This window comes from Stegostoma tigrinum, chromosome 1 (genome assembly GCF_030684315.1).
Source record: "Stegostoma tigrinum isolate sSteTig4 chromosome 1, sSteTig4.hap1, whole genome shotgun sequence".
Lineage (NCBI taxonomy): Eukaryota > Metazoa > Chordata > Chondrichthyes > Orectolobiformes > Stegostomatidae > Stegostoma > Stegostoma tigrinum.
Window position 1 is genome coordinate 137,786,951 of NC_081354.1, and position 21,406 is coordinate 137,808,356.

Here is a 21,406-nt window from a genome sequence, read left to right on the forward strand (position 1 = left end):
GATATCAAAGATTACAAAGAGATCTTGGTCAATTGGGTCAATGGGTTGGGGAGTGGCAGATGGCAAATGTGGGATTACGGGGATAGGATGGGATGTTTCAGATCCTTCCAAACCCATATACAACATGGGTGTTCGAAAAGTCTCCCCAGTATTGTGTACAAAACAGCAATGTATATAGTTCTTTAATATGCACAAAGCAGTTAGGCAAATAGTCCTAGGTATAATACTGTTGTGTGGCAAATCAGCTATGGTGAACAGATAAATACTAAAGGAGCAAAATATCCATTCCCTGTTTTGAATTTTCAGAATGGAATTACTTGAACTAATGCCTCATAAGTTATTTGCTACAGATTCTTCACCTTTACCTTTGAGATTTAGAAATACACCTTGATTATCATCTTACTGCAGCCTTGTTATTGCCTAAAGTGTTTTTATTTTTGTTGTTAATCCACTGCATTCAACAAATGCAATGTTATTGGTTTTCATAAAACTCTTACTGCTTCTGATTTCTCCCTTCCTTAAATTATAAACTCGCAATCTTTGTCATATCTTGTCTTAGGAATGACATTACGCCTCTGCCTAGCTTAATATTTGTAAATTATTTGATATCCACTTAGCTCTATCATAGGTCTCACAGCCACCTTTTCATGACTTAAAACTGACAAATTTGCACAATCTTGCTTGTGATGCGCAATCTCTAAATCTAATGGCATGTTCTCATGCTTCGTGCAAAGTTACAAAGCATATCAATTAGTTTTCAAAGCAGATATATCAAAATTTAAAATCTATTATTTATGTTTCTTTCTTTAGTTATGCGAAGTTGCTTCTTAATTCTCATTCTTGATAGTCACATGCTTTTGGTATTTGGTGCTAAAACAACAGAAGAACTGTAGTATTGCAATATGTCACTCATCCATTAATCTTTAATATAGATGGACTGAACCAGTTAAACCCAAGATATGACTGTTGAAATAACCTTCAGAGTTCAATCATTTTTTTTCCATTACTGTTCTAACAAGCATCACGCAGCTGTCAGTATTGGCCTCCTCCTCCATACCCCCTGCCTCGTAAATCTACAGCTGTCAGTGAGGTTTCTAATTATACACAGCTCCTTTTCAGATGGAACACATATATTCAACCACACAGGGATTCAGGTGAAAACAGAGAGCCCAGTGTGAGCAAAAATTCTGAATTAACTAGTCTTGATAACATTAGGCTTTCAATCTGGTTTTGCATAATCGAATTAAAAAGGCTAGTTTTCTGTAGATTGTTTATAGATGGAACTTAATTTTTAAGCTGACATGAAAATGTCTGAAAATGTATTCATGGATGATAAAATGCTTGTTACTTTCAAGGATCTGATTCCAGTTGTTTTTTTGTTTTAGTTTATTAGATCAAAAGAGAGAGAATTTGATTACTAAATCTCAAAATTCTGAACAACTGAAAAATGTACGTTTTCAGTCAAACATGACTAGATGTTACGTTTCCAGTAACATTTACATCTACATTTAAAACATTTTCTTCTCGAATATGTAGTAAATTTTGACGTTTAATTTCCTCTGCTCAATTTTGCATGCAGCTCTAAATGCTAATGTATAGATTCTTTCAGTATTATAACGTAGTTATTAACATATTATTATTATTCAACAAAAAATGGACTTACATGTATTTGCGTGGCATGGTCAGTCCAGATCGTAATAGGCTGTTCTGTTTTGTAATCATGCATCTATAAGGAGCAGTTCATACACTCAATCACAAAACAAGGTTTGACAATACATGGCAACATTAATTGAAAATTAAAGCCTCTTTAATGTGTTTGGTATAGAATAATGAAAAACATTGAACAAACATTTATTCATTAGTTCTTAAGTGATTTATACATTAGGTTAAGAGACACAGGTGAAAATTAAATCACAAGCACTCAAGGTAAAAAGGTCAGAAAATATTAAGAACTGCAACACTGCCCATGATAATCAAGAGTTGGACCAAAATTGATAACCTAACTTTCTCTTTCAGAAACTGAACAAAAATGTTGCTGTCATCATTATTTTATGATCAAATTTCCAAAATTTGTCAATACATTTTGGTTTTTCTTTACGTAGCGAGTATAGACTGGAGCTTACTTATCGCTGGAGGGTCGGAGGCTGAGGGGTGACGTTATGGAGGTTTATAAAATCATGAGGGATGTGGATAGGGTGAATAGCCAAGTTCATTTTCCTAGGGGTGGGGGAGTCCAAAACTAGAGGACATAGGTTTAAGCTGAGAGGGGGAAAGATTTAAAAAGGAACATGAGGGGCAACCTTTTCATGCAGAGGGTGCTGTGTGTATGGAACAAGCTACCAGAGGAAGTGGTGGAGACTGATACAATTACTACATTTATAAGGCATCTGGATGGGTACATGAATAGGAAGGATTTAGAGGGGTACGGGCCAAATGTTGGCAAATGAGACTAGATCAGTTTAGGCCATCTGGTTGGCATGGACGTGTTGGATTGAGTGGTCTGTTTCCTTGCTATGTGACTCTATGACAATTAACTTATTTATAAGAGAAATTGAACACATCAGTGTTCGCATGCCCAAAAGAGTACCTGAGATACTAACCTGCAGTTTTCTGTATTTTGTCCATATATTACTTTGCAAACATTCTTGTGTATTTTGCCTTCCAGCTGTTTACAGGCAACGACATATTGGAACAGCAAAAGCTTTGTTAAAAGGGACTGGACTAGAAGAATATTGGGAACTCAATTACCATTTGTTTCTCTGCATTTTTAACTTTAATTCTGTGGTATTTTACACAAAGACTAAATCTGCTTCAGCCAAGAAGAATATGGTAATGTTTAACTGAAGTTTATAAAATAGGTAAAAAAACAATACTACATATTAATCAATAACTAGTTTTCCAGCTCCATGCAAAATATTAGAACTTATTTTATGATAAACGCCATTTTGATTAATGCCTTGCATGGCCAGGAAATGATATATAGACAATACACTGTTCAACCAGGGGAGTGAAGTATGATACAAATAAACAATTGTTCATGTTGGAATCATGAAGTGTAAACTGCCTTCAAAAAGTGAAGTCAAACTTCTATAAATATTTTGTCCCATATATTTTCCATTCTAAATGAGTCATGCAGCATTTGCTGCAGGATATTTTTATTGTTTATAATCTGTTAAAGTTTTATTTAATTTTTTTTTCCTCCAGACTACTCCGAGAAATGTTATTTGACAACTGCATTCAATAACTCTCCCACTACATTACAAATATATATGTTAAAAGGTGTTGTGCCAAATGGCTAGACAATTCTGTCTTTTCCATATTTGGATGACTGGACTTTATTCAGTTTATTTGTACTAGGTATTGAGGCACGAGGCTAAATATTCTGTGTTGTATAGTTAAATGCTTACCATAGTAGGAGGACGTGGAACAGATTTAAAACCTTCCACCTTGAAGTCATGTCCTGTTACGGTCAGCGATTCCATTGGTTGTAAAGTTGAGGCAGCTTCCTGTGCATCAAATACATCTTTGCTGAAACATGAAGAAAAAAGGTACACAAAAATGCTGACTTTATGTTCACTCAGCATTGTACAAACAAGCACTAAGTTTGCTGCGTGCCTACCACTACCATTAGATGTAAACACACAAAGAACTGAAGGAAGGCAGCAAGACGCCTCTAAAATTCTCACATGCCACATATGGCCTACATATGGTGACATTAGCCAGATGAAACAAATCAGCTGGATTGAAGTCATTCTTTAAAAGTCGAGATCCATAATAAGCTGAGGAAATGTCATTCAATTAAGCCATCCAGAGTGTGGCACACCAGGTATTTGTGTCAGAGGAAGTGATACATCAAAAAGAATTTTAAAAAAGCAGATGTGCATTATGGCCAATGGTTCCAAGTGAGCTTTTTGAAAACATTTGACTCACCAAAGAATATAGTATGAAAAAAATAAAAGAAACAAATTAAATTTTTTTCCAGTTATCTCATTTAAAACATAGAGATTTTACAAGTTTCAATCATTTGACTAATTTCAGAAATTTCACCTGAATATCTAATTAGATGTTGAGTGCTCGGTTTGACTTAGATATGAAGCTCAATAGTGAATAGGCAACTATAATAAAATGCAAAACAAAATTTTGAAAGGAGCCCAATCAGGATAAAACAAGTTGTTGGAATTCAAAAGGAGGATATAGTTTTCCATTTAAATAATTTTCAATAATGACCAAAGAAATTATTTCCAGAAATGGAAAATAAAATGGAACGCTTGTGTTTTCACACAAAAATGGAAGCTGCTCAAACCAGATTTCATACTTCATATATGAAGGCAGAGTATGCCAGTCAACCAGTTCACTTGACCTGCACTTTGTTTCATTTACCTGTAATGTGCTAAGTTCCTATTTGCCCAAATGTTCCAACTGCCATGTTAAAGATTCAACAGCAGGAGCTTTTCTTTTAATTCATTCATGGGATGTGGTCACTACTAGCTAACAAAAAGTATTGTGATCGATTTTCACTGATGTGATTCCAGTGTCAATACAGAAGTTTTAAAAGAAATCAGTGAGGTTTCAAGATAATGAAATGTGAGGCTGGACGAACACAGCAGGCCCAGCAGCATCTCAGGAGCACAAAAGCTCACGTTTCGGGCCTAGACCTTTCATCAGAGAGGGGGATGGGGTGAGGGTTCTGGAATAAATAGGGAGAGAGGGAGAGGCGGACCGAAGATGGACAGAAAAAAAGATAGGTGGGGAGGAGAGTATAGGTGGGGAGGTAGGGAGGGGATAGGTCAGTCCAGTGAAGACGGACAGGTCGAGGAGGTGGGATGAGGTTAGTAGGTAGGAGATGGAGGTGCGGCTTGGGGTGGGAGGAAGGGATGGGTGAGAGGAAGAACAGGTTAGGGAGGCAGAGACAGGCTGGGCTGGTTTTGGGATGCAGTGGGTGGAGGGGAAGAGCTGGGCTGGTTGTGTGGTGCAGTGGGGGGAGGGGACGAACTGGGCTGGTTTTGGGATGCGTTGGGGGAAGGGGAGATTTTGAAGCTGGTGAAGTCCACATTGATACCATTGTGGACTTCACCAGCTTCAAAATCTCCCCTTACCCCACCACAAACAAGCGGAGGCTTGGGGACTGCTTTGCAGAACACCTCCGCTCGGTTCGCAATAAACAACTGCACCTCCTAGTCGCAAACCATTTCCACTCCCCCTCCCATTCTTTAGATGACATGTCCATCATGGGCCTCCTGCAGTGCCACAATGATGCCACCCGAAGGTTGCAGGAACAGCAACTCATATTCCGCTTGGGAACCCTGCAGCCCAATGGTATGAATGTGGACTTCGCCAGCTTCAAAATCTCCCCTTCCCCCACCGCATCCCAAAACCAGCCCAGTTTGTCCCCTCCCCCCACTGCACCACACAACCAGCCCAGCTCTTCCCCTCCACCCACTGCATCCCAAAACCAGTCCAACCTGTCTCTGCCTCTCTAACCTGTTCTTCCTCTCACCCATCCCTTCCTCCCACCCCAAGCCACACCTCCATTTCCTACCTATTAACCTCATCCCACCTCCTTGACCTGTCGGTCTTCCCTGGACTGACCTATCCCCTCCCTACCTCCCCACCTATACTCTCCTCTCCACCTATCTTCTTTTCTCTCCATCTTTGGTCCGCTTCCCCCTCTCTCCCTATTTATTCCAGAACCCTCACCCCATCCCCCTCTCGGATGAAGGCTCTAGGCCCGAAACGTCAGCTTTTGTGCTCCTGAGATGCTGCTGGGCCTGCTGTGTTCATCCAGCCTCACATTTCATTATCTTGGATTCTCCAGCATCTGCAGTTCCCATTATCAGTGAGGTTTCAGTTGATTTTAAAATGTATTTGAAGGTCATTTACTGCACTGCAATTGAACTGGGTTAGGAAGTGGAGGTGGATTGCTAATGTAAATGGACTAGCAATCCAGAACCCCAGGTCAATGTTCAAGTGACGTTTTAATCCCACCGTAACAGATGGTAAAATCTGTATTCAATAAAAATCTGGAATAAAGAGCTGGCCTAATGGCAATAATGTAGCCACCACTGATTGTCTTAAGAATACCCATCTGGTTCACTAATGTCCTGTACAGAAGGAAATGTGCTGTCCTTACACAGTCTGGCCTACATGTGATTGCAGACCCACAACATATGGTTGACATTAGGGATGGACAATCACTGTGACACCCATATCCCATTGAGAAATTTTAAAAAAAAATAACTTTTCAAATGGTGAAAAAACAAGAAGGTTAGCAAATGAATAATTGGCAAAGCAGCACAGTAGTGTGAGTTTGTGCGTATGGTGTTTGTGTTACGGACTGAAGTGATATAATTGCCTTCTACCCTTTTCAGGATTGGATAGATCAATACCATTGGAGAAAACAGGCTGATGCTTTTCATTGCCCAGGGAAACCTTGAGTAAAATTTTGTCAGACCAAATAATTTGGAAACTTTGCTCAAATGTTTAGTATTTGTGTATGTTGTCCTGCAATACCAGAATTAATTTCTTGTTGTAAGCACTGGGAACCTTCTTAGCCTATAAGATCCTTGGATCTGAAATTGACCCTGCCAAGAATGCATAAATGAGTCTGGGAAAGGGAGGTCCTCAGAGGGCAGTTTTGGATGCATGAAGCAACATTTCTGCATGGTAACAATCCCACAAACAGACATTAATTGAAAAGACTCCAAAATTATATTTTTAATTATATGTCTATTAATTCACTTCTTTGGAATTAGTGCAACAGAAGTGCAAAGTCTAAAACTGGTCATTTAAAAACCTAGTAGTCCTGTCAATTTTTTCAGCGTGTATGTGCAATGATAAAATGTGTGATTAATTGCTCTGCACACAAAGAGGGGGCAAGGAAGCCACTTCGAAGAAATGTCGAAAATGTCAAAAATATTAACAATTCAGAACTGAAAATATGAAAAAAGTACACAGATTTTGCGATCCAATGCGGCTAGAAGTAGAAGCTATAATTGTTTAGTATTAGGACAAAACAAATTTTATCAATGGCTTTTTGATGATACAGCAATTGACAACTGCTGAAAACAGACAGTTTTCAAAGCAATCTTGCACTCGTCAAGACAATTCGTAAGAATACCAATGTCAAGGAATTATAATATTTTTTATTACATGAGAAGAATGTGCTGACTGGTTATCAAAAGGACTGATTGGTGGAGGCATTGCCATGGAGAATGTAGTTATGTTTTAAAATGTCAGATAAATCAAAATCCTTCCACTTCCTCAGTTAGTTATTACCTTATTTTGTGATACATATACTTTTCAATCAGTTGCTTTCTTATTCCTATTAAAAAAGAACACTAGAATATTACATGTCCAGCATGATGATATATAACTGACAAGTTAATTTTAGAATTGTTTATAGAATAAATAATGCAATTAGCTATGTATACTGGAATATAAATTGCAGTCTAAAATATTTCTTAAGAATATAAACAAGAATGACAAAATTGCGTAAAGTGAATTATTCACTGTATTCAAGAATTTAAATCTGAAGATCACAAATCATGAAAGTTAAAAGCAAGGAAATCATAAATAATAAACAAATTTAGTTGGAACATTTTTCATGCTTAAGTTTTGGAAATAAGTTATTTCAGTAGGATGCTGCAGATGCTGGAGAATTTGATATAACAAGCTGTAGAGCTGAATGAACACAGCAGGCCAAGCAGCATCAGAGGAGCAGGAAGGCTGATGTTTCAGGCCTAGAAGGGCCCTTCTGAAGAAGGATCTAGGCCCAAAGTGTCAGCCTTCCTGTTCCTCTGATGCTGCTTGGACTGCTGTGTTCATCCAGCTCTACACATTGTTATCTTGGAAATAAGTTAGTCAGGGCGAGCAGTAAAACAGTTTCAAGAGGCAATTAATATAATAAAGTGTGAAGCTGGATGAACACAGCAAAGTCTAGGCCCAAAACGTCAGCTTTTGTGCTCCTGAGATGCTGCTTGGCCTGCTGTGTTCATCCAGCTTCACACTTTATTATCTTGGATTCTCCAGCATCTGCAGTTCCCATTATCTCAAGAGGCAATTAGATGAGCTTTAGGAAACAGTGAAAGAATACTGTAAGAAGATAGAGATGGAGAGTTAGATCCATAAGACAGGATAGGTCTGTTAGGCACAATAGTCTTTTCATCTTAATGACAGAGGTTCACAGTCCTCAGATGGAGTGAAGATCCTTAATGTCACAACTGAAGACAGCTGACCTAGGCTATTTCCCTGAGAAGACAGGACTTTGTGGTTCAGAGGCAGTATCTCCATATGTGGTCGAGGAAACCTAGGTTCAACTCCCGCGCTTCAGAGTTGCGTAACAGCTATGACTAGCCAGAAAACATGCTAGCTAGAAAATCAGATCAGAGGCGAGGGCCTCTTGCACCAGACTGATTCCTAAAATGGCAGGATTAATGTAGAAAAAGAGATTGGATTGGTTAGGACGATATTAACTGCAGCTTAGAAGAATGAGGGGGCATGTCATAAAAACCCATAAAATTCTAATAGAATCAAGCAGGGTAAATGCAGGAAGAATGCTCCCAATGACTGAAGAGTCCAGAACCAAGGGACGATACTATAGCTCTAAGAAGTGTATTTTGTACTGGAATTTTTTTGAAAAGGGGCTTTAAGTCAGCGCACCGAGCAATCTACTCTGAGCTATTAGAGTAAACAGTTTCTCAGGCCTTGATAATAAAATGTGAGGCTGGATGAACACAGCAGGCCAAGCAGCATCTCAGGAGCACAAAAGCTGACGTTTCGGGCCTGGACCCTTCATCAGAGAGGGGGATGGGGAGAGGGAACTGGAATAAATAGGGACAGAGGGGGAGGCGGACCGAAGATGGAGAGTAAACATGATAGGTGGAGAGAGTATAGGTGGGGAGGTAGGGAGGGGATAGGTCAGTCCAGGGAAGACGGACAGGTCAAGGAGGTGGGATGAGGTTAGTGGGGGTGCGGCTTGGGGTGGGAGGAAGGGATGGGTGAGAGGAAGAACCGGTTAGGGAGGCAGAGACAGGTTGGACTGGTTTTGGGATGCAGTGGGCGGGAGTGGAATGTCTTATCGTGGGAGCAGATGCGGCGGAGGCGGACGAATTGGGAATAGGGGATGGAATTTTTGCAGGAGGGTGGGTGGGAGGAGGTGTATTCTAGGTAGCTGTGGGAGTCGGTGGGCTTGAAATGGACATCAACTGATGATTCCACTCCCGCACATCCCAGATGTCCAAGTTCTTTAAGGACCGCAACATCCCCCCCACAGTGATCGAGAACGCCCTTGACCGCGTCTCCCGTATTTCCCGCAACACATCCCTCACACCCCGCCCCCGCCACAACCGCCCTAAGAGGAACCCCTCGTTCTCACACACCACCCTACCAACCTCCGGATACAACGCATCATCCTCCGACACTTTCGCCATTTACAATCCGACCCCACCACCCAAGACATTTTTCCATCCCCAACCCTGAATGCTTTCCGGAGAGACCACTCTCTCCGTGACTCCCTTGTTCGCTCCACACTGCCCTCCAACCCCACCACACCCGGCACCTTGCCCTGCAACCGCAGGAAATGCTACACTTGCCCCCACACCTCCTCCCTCACCCCTATCCCAGGCCCCAAGATGACATTCCACATTAAGCAGAGGTTCACCTGCACATCTGCCAATGTGGCATACTGCATCCACTGTACCCGGTGTGGCTTCCTCTGCATTGGGGAAACCAAGCGGAGGCTTGGAGACCGCTTTGCAGAACACCTCCGCTCAGTTCGCAACAAACAACTGCACCTCCCAGTCGCAAACCATTTCCACTCCCCCTCCCATTCCCTAGATGACATGTCCATCATGGGCCTCCTGCACTGCCACAATGATGCCACCCGAAGGTTGCAGGAACAGCAACTCATATTCCGCCTGGGAACCCTGCAGCCTAATGGTATCAATGCGGACTTCAGCAGTTTCAAAATCTCCCCTTCCCCTACTGCATCCCTAAACCAGCCCAGTTCGTCCCCTCCCCCCACTGCACCACACAACCAGCCCAGCTCTTCCCCCCCACCCACTGCATCCCAAAACCAGTCCAACCTGTCTCTGCCTCCCTAACCGGTTCTTCCTCTCACCCATCCCTTCCTCCCACCCCAAGCCGCACCCCCATCTACCTACTAACCTCATCCCACCTCCTTGACCTGTCTGACTTCCCTGGACTGACCTATCCCCTCCCTACCTCCCCAACTATACTCTCTCCACCTCTCTTCTTTACTCTCCATCTTCGGTCCGCCTCCCCCTCTGTCCCTATTTATTCCAGTTCCCTCTCCCCATCCCCCTCTCTGATGAAGGGTCCAGGCCCGAAACGTCAGCTTTTGTGCTCCTGAGATGCTGCTTGGCCTGCTGTGTTCATCCAGCCTCACATTTTATTATCTTGGAATTCTCCAGCATCTGCAGTTCCCATTATCTCAGTTTCTCAGGCCTTGTTTTTTTTTAAAGTTGGAATAGAAGCAGCCTGAATGGGTGGACCTGAACTTCCACAGAACCAAGATTTGAAATAAAACATACTGCATTTATACAATATAGTTAAAATACAACAAAAGTATGAAGAAATTGGAATAACATTGCTATGAGAAAACTTAACAGAATAAAAGATTATTTTGCTACTAAAAGGGGGTTTGGTCTCGTCCATAATAGGGTAGGCCATTTAAGATTGAGGTGAGGATTAATTTCTTCACTCAGACAATGGTGAGGCTGTGGAAGTCTCTGTCAGCGAAAGCAGTTGAGGCCAAAACACTGAATGATTTCAAGGAGGTGCCAGAAGGGCTAAAGAGGAACCAAGATTTTAGTTTCTTTATTTTTTTAGTAGCAGTTTTTAATGGGGCAGGGGGGTATACTCGGAAGGGTTTGGATGCTGCAGTACATCCCTCTCTGCCGCACTTCCTCTGAGTTTTCTGTTGATGCTTTTCCTGCTACCGCTGAAGTTGCACGTGAGACAATATGTTTTCCGAATTTACCTTTGTCAACAGGTGTTTTTATGGAATCTTATTACATTGGAACAGTTACTGTTTAGTAGTAAAATAATCTTTTATTCTGTTAAGTTTTCTTATAGCATTGTTATTCCAATTTCTGCTTACTTTTGTTGTATTTTAACTATATTGCACAAATGCAGTATGTTTTATTTCAAATCTGGTAGTTTGCCCAATCGAATTGCATTTGGAATGTGGCACTTTACATTTAATTTTAAAATAAGAAGAAGTTAAGAGTCTAGACTACCTTGTGAATATTTTGAGGGGGTTTGGTCTGGTCCATAATAGGGTAGGCCATTTAAGATTGAGGTGAGGATTAATTTCTTCACTCAGAGAACGGTGAGGCTGTGGAAGTCTCTGTCAGCGAAAGCAGTTGAGGCCAAAACACTGAATGATTTTGAGGAGGAGCCAGAAGGGCTAAAGAGGAACAAGGGGTGCTTGGAGAAAGCGGTAACAGGGTACCGAATTTAATGATCATAATGAATGATGAAGTCAGCTCAAAGGACTGAATGGCCTACTCCTGTTCTTATTTTCTGTATTTCTGTTACCTATTTCTCGTGGGGGTTCCTTGGGAGGAGGGTATGACTCTTTATAAGTGGTTACGTTAGATAGTTTTGATGAGTAATCCACGGTGAGTAGGCCTTTATGTCCATCCTTGAACGCTAAAGCATTTGACATGGCTTTCACTTCATTATGGTCAAAGGGAGCTGCCGTTCTCTGAAATAAGAATCAAAAAAAGTCAGAAGATTTAAAATTATACCTCAGGACTATTGGCTACAATATTTACACAATTTATTGATCATTCGTCATGGTTATGGTCTCAGCTGACGGCAATACCTGGCAAGTCAGATTCCAAAGTGAAGCTGGCTTGTTAGATGGTAAGAGTTATTTTGGCAATTTGGATACTGTGGTGATCAATTGCTGAACAGATTAACACCAGGCTGTCAATATGATTTTAATAAAAGAACACAAGTTTATCAAACAAAAAATCATTTAAAAAAAAGCACTATTGGAAAGATCTTATAAACAGCAAGGAATATCTTTTACAGACACTCAATACTAGCGAAGTATCACTCGGTTAAAAAATTGTTACTCAACTTATGAGGTAGAGTGTGCTTCTTCTGGTTGCGGGGATCTTTTCATTCAGTGTTTTGAGCCTGTTTGTGTTGAGACATGAGCCTGTAGAATTCTCTGTCACAAAAAGTGTTAAAGAGCCAAAACATTGCATATTTTCAAGAAGGAATTAGATGCATTTTAGTTCATCGAAGGTGACTTTTTATTTGTAATTAGAACATGCACGTGAATGGTGAGATTGAGATAATGCTTCTAAGAAATCATGTGGACCAAATTAAATGACTCAGCAAGCTGCCTGGTGAGTTATAGAAAGACAACATAGGGCTAAAAGGATTAAAGATTATTGGGGAAAAGCAGAAATAGTGTACTGGTAAATGATCAGCCATAATCATACTGAATGGGAAAGCAGGCTCATAGGGCTGAATGACCAAGCAGAATCAGAGAAGCAGGAAGGCTGACGTTTCGGGCCTAGTCTAGGCCCCTCTGATGCTGCGTGGCCTGCTGTGTTCATCCAGCTCTTCACCTTGTTAGCTCTACCTTCTTTTCTTTCTACTATTGAATTCACATTCCTAACTAATAATATTATAAACTTCCATCAAACTACTTAGATCAAGCTAAATTTGAAATAACAAAAACCTCCAATGCAAAGCACTGATACTTATACTTCTTGAGGTGAAAAAAAGTGATAAAGTCAGAGAAATATACAGCATGGAAACAGACCTATCAGTCCAACTCGCCCATGGCAAAGAAAAAAGAACGAAGAAAATTACAGCACAGGAACAGGACCTTCGGCCCTCCAAGCCTGCGCCGATCGAGATCCTCTGTCTAAGCCTATCATCTATGTTCTAAGGGTCTGTATCCATTTGCTCCCTGCCCATCCATGTACCTGTCCAAATATATCTTAAAAGACACTAACGAGTCTGCATCTACCACCTCCGCTGGCAACGCGTTCCAGGCACTCACCACCCTCTGTGTAAAGAACTTTCCACGCATATCTCCCTTAAACTTTCCTCCTCTCACTTTGAACGCATGACCCCTAGTAATTGTGGCCCCCACTCTGGGAAAAAGCTTCTTCTATCCACCTTGTCTATACCGCTCATGATTTTGTAGACCTCAATCAGGTCCCCCCTCAATCTGTCTTTCTAATGAAAATAATCCTAGTCTACTCAACCTTTCTTCATAGTTAGCACCCTCCATACCAGGCAACATCCTGGTGAACCTCCTCTGCACCCTCTCCAAAGCATTACCCTTTTGGTAATGTGGCGACCAGAGCTGTACGCAGTACTCTAAATGTGGCCGAACCAAAATCTTATACAACTGTAACATGAGCTGCCAACTCTTGTACTCAATACTCCGTCCGATGAAGGAAAGCATGCCATATGCCTTCTTGACCACACTATTGACCTGCATTGCCACCTTCAGGGAACAATTGACCTGAACACCCAGATCTCTCTGCACATCAATTTTCCTCAGGACTTTTCCATTTACTGTATAGTTCGCTCTTGAATTAGATCTTCCAAAATGCATCACCTCGCATTTGCCCAGATTGAACTCCATCTGCCATTTATCTGCCCAACTCTCCAATCTATCTATATTCAGCTGTAATCTCTGACAGTCCCCATTCACTACCTGCAACTCCACCAATCTTACTGTCAGATATTCGACCAGATATTCTTTTTAAGTCTAGTCCCATCTGCCAGCATTTGGCCCATATCCCTCTGAACCCTTCCTATTCATAAACTCATCCAGATGTCTTTTAAATGTTGCAATTGTACTCGCCTCCACCACTTCCCTCGGCAGCTCATTCAATACACGTACCACTCTCTGTGTGAAAAAGTTGCCCCTTAGGTTCCTAGAAATAAGGATTGAAAAAAAATTCCCTCTTCATCTCAAATGTCAAAAGAATATTTCTCAAAATCACACACAGTGAGTGTTATTAGGCTGACTGAATGCATGGATGTTCTCACACACAATCCATATATAGAACAATACAGCATAGAACAGGCCCTTCGGCCCTCGATGTTGCGCCAACCTGTGAACTAATCTAAGCCCCTCCCCCTACACTATCCCATCATTATCCCCGTTTTCAAAACAGTTCTTCTGTTATTGCAACCCACAGCTTTTAAAGAGCCAAAACTAAACAGGTGATTCTTATATGAATTGCTTAGTTTTTAATACTCTCAGTCTGTTATATAACATACTGTCATTATTCTGTGCTTACTAAAGCCCTTTGTTTAAAACTACTCAATAGTGTATACACACTTTTTCCAGCAAGAGTCCCTAGATCAGGTGTAGATGCCAAAGTTACAATTTTTGTTCCTTTGCTAGCATATGGGACAATTTCAGTATTCTAAATGATGTGTCAATGTTAAGCCAGCTCAGCACAGACTGTACTCAGTAACTCATCACAGATCCCTTCCTTTACTATTTGAGTAGTTCTGAATATATCAGGCAAAAAGACAATTGTTAGAAGTGTAGCAATTCCTGACAGGAGACTGTCAATTTGTAGATGATTAGTAATAAATTATTAAAGCTTCAATAAATGCTTCACATCGAAGTACTTTCATGGAGTTTCAAACTGATAAGCTTCAGTTGGTCTGGGTGTGCTGACAGAAGGACTGAATTATCAATGTTTACTTATTGCTGCACAATACTGTAATGAAAACCAAAGGAACAGTCAGACATATTACAATGCATGACAATGTACTGAGCAGCCAGACCCCTTAAACTCACAGCCTCAAACTCATCCAATCTGACCTAGCACGGTTTTCCTTAAAATTCATTTGTGGGATGTGAGCATCACTGGCTGGCCAGCATTTCTTGCCATTCTCTACTTGCCCTTGAGAAGGTGGTGGTGAGCTGCCTTCTTGAACTACTACAGTCTACCTGCTGTGGGTTGATCCACAATGCCCTTTGGGAAGTGTTTCCAGAATTTTGACCCAGAGGCAGTGAAGGAACGCCGATATATTTCCAAGTGAGTGGCTTGGACGGGAAATTGAAGGTGGTGGCGTTCCCATATATCTATAAGGGCCATAAGGCCCTTGTCCTTTCAGATGGAAATGGTCATGGGATTGGAAGTCGCTGTCTAAGGATCTCTGGTGAATTTCTGCTGTGCATCTTGTAGATAGTACACACTACATGATAACTAATTTGTTGATGAGTTGTCTTCCTTAAATCAGATCCAACTAGTAGGGTTCGGAGCCAGAAAGTAAAGGTCAGTGATCAGGGCTGGTGGATTAGATTGTGGTTGCAATGGGCTGATAGCAGAAAATTTGGGATGGTTGATAGGGTCCTCCAATGTAGGACTGGGGATTAGTTTCTCAGACTTCCTTGGTTCCCTCATCATGTAAATGATTTGTCTTCATTTTGGTTAATCAGTACAGCTAGTCTCCCTAAGTATATCTCACAAGGAGGCAACAATTCAGGACAAGCCTATGCTGCAGTAGAGACCACAAATATTTGTTAAGTTGTTAATTTATAAAATCAAAAACATAACACTTGCTGCAGGTATGTGGTTAGGGTAATTTAGCAATTGGCGTATTTCCAGTTCTGAGTATGTGCACACATGGTGGGGTCTCAGCAAATGTGGTTTCGTTTATAGGCCATTGTGTTTAACTTTAAATCACTACCATGCACAGATATTTTTAATATTTGGAAGTAAATGTCTTCTCTTGGTTTCATATGATATAAATCAGGCAGCTGAAATGTAAAGGATGCAGCATGGACATCAGTGCTTTAAAATAACATAAAAATGCTAATTGCTTGGGCCCTGTTGGTTTATGTTGATAGTACTGGGGTAAACTATACATAATTCCACAACACAACAATCATACTGTCCAAAATTTCTCAACATGTCAAAATCAATGCTCCTTATTCATTCAGTATGGGGTAAAATGTTTGCGCAGTTCCAAGAAAGTAAAATTATGTCATCTACCAATGATATTAAGTGAATGAAGCTATAAATGACGATAATTATCACAAGTTGTGTTAAATTTGAGGGTGTTATAATCATTATTGAAAGACTACTATCCTTTTATTGCAATTTCACTTAACTGCTACAAACTCTTTTCTGATGGTTCACATTGCCAATAAAATAACAGGTGTTGATTCAAGGAAGTTTAATCCTGATTCAGATTATATCTAAAAATGACACTACAACTGTGCATTATTATCTGAACTACTAAGACATTTTCAGCACAAAATGACATGTTTCTTCACTGTAACCTGCAATTAAATGCTCACTAAAAGTCACAGATGAGCTCTGAGGTGCAGGATCATGTGTTGTGTGTCACAATGTTTAAATAGGAATAAAACCTCTTGGAAAATGTGAAGTTGATTGATGATAATTTATTGTTCAGACAGTGCCATTGCCTCATGCTTAACAGTTAATCCTGTTTCTACAAAATTAAAATACTCTGAATGTCAGGAATCCGAAATAAAAGCAGAAAATGCTGGAAATAGAATAATCATGAGGTCTGGTAGAATGTATCCTGATGAAAAATCATCATTTTGAAAGATTAACTCTATCTCTCTTCACAACTGCTGAGTATTTCCTGTATTTTTATTTTAATTTCTGGTATCTTTTTTTCCAATTATAGACTTCCCACTTTAGCTTTTAAGAACAGAACATATTCCTACTTCAAGCACCAAAGAAATATTGATGAGGTCTGTGTTACCCAGAGGCCTTCTGCATACACATTGGAAATTAGTGAACATAGGATTAAGTAACACAATCACCTGAATGATCAGCAATTACAAGGCTCCCCGACAGTGGCACAATGTGGTAAAATGTGGCATCAGGCAAACCCAGACAAGATACAGCATAGGCAAACAGCAAAGTGATGTTGCTGCTTTTTTGCTAAGTTCGTGAAACATAACCCCAACAGTTGAAAATCCCTTCTGTTGCCATCATGAACAGGATCCAGTGATGGACTGGTGCAATGTGTGCTTTGTTTTTTTAACAGGCCGTGGGCATCATTAGCAGGGCCACAGTTTGTTCACTATCCCTCATGCCCTCAAACTGAGTGGCTTGCTTGGCCATTTGTGTCTTCTTGTGTGTTTGGGTCTAACTCTGTTTACTCTCTCAAAGTAATACTGCTGGAGTCCATGGAACATTTGAAGGAACTCTTTATTTGTTGACTGGCACACACGTTTTCTCAGTACTAGATTAGGGCTCCCGCTCCTTTCTGGTTCTCATCATGCATGATTTTGATGTTAATCCCATTACACTATGATTTCAAATAGCAGCTAAGTGGGAGACAGAGGGTGGCAGTTTAGTTGTGTTGTTCAGACTAAAGGCCTGAGACTAGTGGTGTGCCACAGGTGCTGGGTCCATTGTTGATCATTTATATAAACAATCTGGATGATAATATACGAGGAATGGTTTCTAAGTTTGTGGGTGTCACCAAAATAGATGGCATCGTGGACCGTCAAGAAGGCTGTCTAAGAGTACAATGGCATCTTGATCAACCTGGCCAGTGGGAAAGGTATGGAAGATGGAGCTGCATGCTGATAAAGACAAGTGTTGCATTTTGGTAAGACATACCAGGGCAGGTCTTAAACAGTTAATGGCAGGGCCCTGAGAGTGTTGTTGAATAGAGAGACCTAAGGGTGAGGGTATATAATTCCTTGAAAGTAGTGTCACAGTGGTGAAGAATTCATTTGGCATGCTTGTCTTCATTGGTCAAAGCATTGAGTACAGTTGGGACATCATGTTACACCTGGACAAGACATCAGTAAGGCCACATTTGGAACACTGCATACAATTCTGTCACCCTGACATTGGAAGGATGTTATTAAACCGGAAATGGTGAAAAGAAGATTTACAAGGATGTTATTGAGACAGAAGGTTTGAGTTATAAGGAGAAGCTGGATAGGCTGGGATCTTTTCTTCCGTGGAATGTAGGAGACTAAGGGGTGACCTGATAGATACATATTTATAAAATCATGAGGGGCATAGAAGAGGTGAATAGGCAAGGTCTTTTCTCCAGAGTATGGGAGGCCAAAACTAGAGGTCATAGATTTAAGTTGAGAGGGAAAACATTTAAAAGGGATCTGAGCAGCATTTTTTCACACAGAGCGTGGTGGATATGTGGAAAGAGCTGCCAGTGCAAGTGTTATAGGCAGGTACGATTACAGCATTTAAAAGAAATTTGGCCAGGGACATGGGCAGGAAAGATTTAAAGGGATATAAGCCAAATGCAGGCTGGTGGGGCTAGTTCAGTTTAGTCATGGACAAGGGCCTATTCCCACGCTGAATGACTCTATGACACTGTGACGAAGTGTCACTTGCAGTGTGATGGGTTAGGGGTGACATGATGAGCTGACCACAGGTAAAGACTACAGATTTCCTTCCCTAAAAGGAAGCATTATTGAAAATGATGGATTTTTTTGTAACCATCAATGGTAGTTTCATGGTTACCGTTACTGACAACAGAGGAATTAATTCTCAATTAAAAATATTTATTAATTAATTGAATTTAAATCTCACCAACTGCCATAGAAGGATCTGAATCAACATCTCCAGAATATTAGCCTGGTTTACTGACATTGCCACTAAGTTACATCTATCCTAATGTACTCAGTACTATACTTAATGGATGTGCTTCATGGTTGAATGTTTGTCATTTGTAATAGAAACTATGCCTGATTCTTGTTAATATGCAGAAGTGAAGGTTACTTTAATCATTTGGTATTGCTCAAGCAACCTCTTATCATTTCAAGAAACAAATACGCTGCTAATTACCAGGTAAGCAAATAAAGGATTAATTGAAAATAATAATTCTAAATTGAGAATTTCCCAATTCTGGTTTCAAATTTCCCAAGCTAGAGGGCCTATTGGAGGCACAGGGTGAAGAGCCAGAGGTTGTAGTACACAGTGGTACCATTGGCAATACATTCAGGCGGTCCATTTTAGATTAAGTACTATGCAATATGAGAGAATAATTGGTAATGTAGTTGTGAGAGACCTCTTAGGGATGAATGATCATAAAATGATACAATTCTCCATCAAGATGGAGAATGAGGTCATTGATTCTGAGACTGTGGGTCCTATTCTCCTTCACTTATGGAAACTGCAATGGTATGAAGCATGAAGTGGCAATGGCAGATGGGCAAATGACAGGAATGACAGCAGACAGGTAGTGACAAACATTCAAACAAGAAACGGGAAAGTAAAAATTGTTTATGACTGTCTGGCCCAAGAGTACAAAGAAAACAATGGCCAAACCAGTTGGCAAGAAAAAAAAACAACAGACCTCAAGAATTAGAAAAAGTATAGAAATCATCAGAGGGACCGAGGAATTGATTAAGAAGGGAGAAATAGAGTAAGAGAGTAAGCTTGTGGGGAATATAAAAATTAACCGTAAAAGTTTCCACAGGATTGGAAAGAAAAAAGATTGGCAAAAACTAATGTAGGTCCCTTACAGTCAGAAATGGGAATATTTATAATGGGGAACAAAGTAATGGGACTAATCAACTAAATTCATATTTCGCTTCTGCCTTCTTAAAGGTGTACGTGAATAACCTACGCGAAATGACGGGGAACACATGGTCTAGTGAGAGGAAGGAACTGAAGCAAATCTACACTAATAGAGAAATGGTATTGAGAAAGTGATGGGATTGAAGGCCGACAAATCCCCAGGGCCTGATAATTTACCTTTCCGCGTACTGAGGAGGCCATTGACACAGTGGATGTATTTGTGGTCATCTTTGAAGTTTCTTTAAACTTTAAAATATTCCTACAGATTTCCACAGAGCAGCTGCAACACCTGCTGAGGTTCTTTTTCCATTTCTGTTTATTTTGGTACATCTCATCTGGGCCTGGGGGTCTGTCCACTTTCAAGCCTGTTACAACTTTTATTACCTCCTCCCTCCCAATGCTAATTTGTTTGAATCTATCACAGCTTCCTTGGTTTCTAGATCTGCCCAACTTAACCAAAAACATCCAATCGTGAGGTTGGTTGAGTGATTAACTCTGAAATGACAGGGAGATGATAAACGTTTTCAGAGAGGGCATGAACTGGATGAGCGTGGTCCAAACGCGTGACAATCAAGATCTGCATTCTGCCCCCCCTTCCCTTCACTGCTGACACCTTTGCGGGATTGAATTTGTTGAAGTTACAGTGGTGTTTGTGGTCATCTTGGTGGAGGGGTTGCATGTGAATTATTTTGCTTTCAGGCTCAGTACCTGTTCCAGCCAGTTCCCGATCAGACACTTGTTTTTCGTGCGGTCCTCACTGAGGTCGAGTTCCACCGCATGATGGTCCTGTACCTCCGCTGCAGGCTGCGCCTCGCCTTCCGGCTGACATTCGGGGCGGGGGCTCTGTGCTGAGACCGGCGCTGCACTGATCCCCGGGCATCCATCTCCGTCCCTCTCCGGTGGCCTGGCTGGGGATCCGGGCCCTCTCCGTGCCTCTCCTCCACCGTGTACAGGCGCTAAACTGGCCGCTGCAGACTCGTTGCACACCACCTGCTCCATGGGCAGAAAGAGTCTCATCCCACCGCCGCGAGCCCTTCTCCAAAATGTAACAACTCAGCCCGTTGCCTGGAAACCGGTGTTCGCCATAGCAACTGTAAACAAACTGGGGACCCGGATTCCCGCGGAGCGCCAGCTCACAGCAGCTCCAACTCAACTCGCACTTCCTCACCGGAACACAGTTACAGTGAGTGTACCCGAACAAATGAGTGTTTAGATTACATCCACAGCACAGAAACAGACCCTTCCGTTCAACCGGTCCATGCCGACGATAATCCCAAACTAAACTAGTCCCAGAGATAATGGGAACTGCAGATGCTGGAGATTCCAAGATAATAAAATGTGAGGCTGGATGAACACAGCAGGCCAAGCAGCATCTCAGGAGCACAAAAGCTGACGTTTCGGGCCTAGACCCTTCATCAGAGAGGGGGATGGGGGGAGGGAACTGGAATAAATAGGGAGAGAGGGGGAGGCGGACCGAAGATGGAGAGTAAAGAAGATAGGTGGAGAGGGTGTAGGTGGGGAGGTAGGGAGGGGATAGGTCAGTCCAGGGAAGACGGACAGGTCAAGGAGGTGGGATGAGGTTAGTAGGTAGCGGGGGGTGCGGCTTGGGGTGGGAGGAAGGGATGGGTGAGAGGAAGAACCGGTTAGGGAGGCAGAGACAGGTTGGACTGGTTTTGGGATGCAGTGGGTGGGGGGGAAGAGCTGGGCTGGTTGTGTGGTGCAGTGGGGGGAGGGTACGAACTGGGCTGGTTGAGGGATGCAGTAGGGGAAGGGGAGATTTTGAAACTGGTGAAGTCCACATTGATACGATATGGCTGCAGGGTTCCCAGGCGGAATATGAG

At 41.5% G+C, this 21,406-nt stretch overlaps 1 protein-coding gene across 2 annotated transcripts in view; it reads right to left on the reverse strand.

The window, feature by feature from the left end:
- The window catches only part of spag8 (sperm associated antigen 8), a 29,605-nt gene extending 8,663 nt beyond the window's left edge, over positions 1-20,942 (reverse strand). Inside the window, exons 1-5 of one of the 2 annotated variants that reach the window (XR_009446208.1) lie at positions 20,274-20,942; positions 11,560-11,728; positions 7,276-7,321; positions 3,408-3,528; positions 1,664-1,726 (exon numbers count right to left, since the gene is read on the reverse strand). Coding sequence is in view for 1 of the 2 variants with exons in the window: in XM_059648871.1 (XP_059504854.1) it covers positions 1,664-1,726; positions 3,408-3,528; positions 7,276-7,321; positions 11,560-11,728; positions 20,274-20,582 (708 nt within the window). In the remaining variant the exon portion in view is untranslated. The remainder of the gene's footprint in view (positions 1-1,663; positions 1,727-3,407; positions 3,529-7,275; positions 7,322-11,559; positions 11,729-20,273) is intronic. The other variant, XM_059648871.1, reaches the window with a different exon arrangement.
- Between the last annotated feature and the right edge of the window lie 464 nt (positions 20,943-21,406).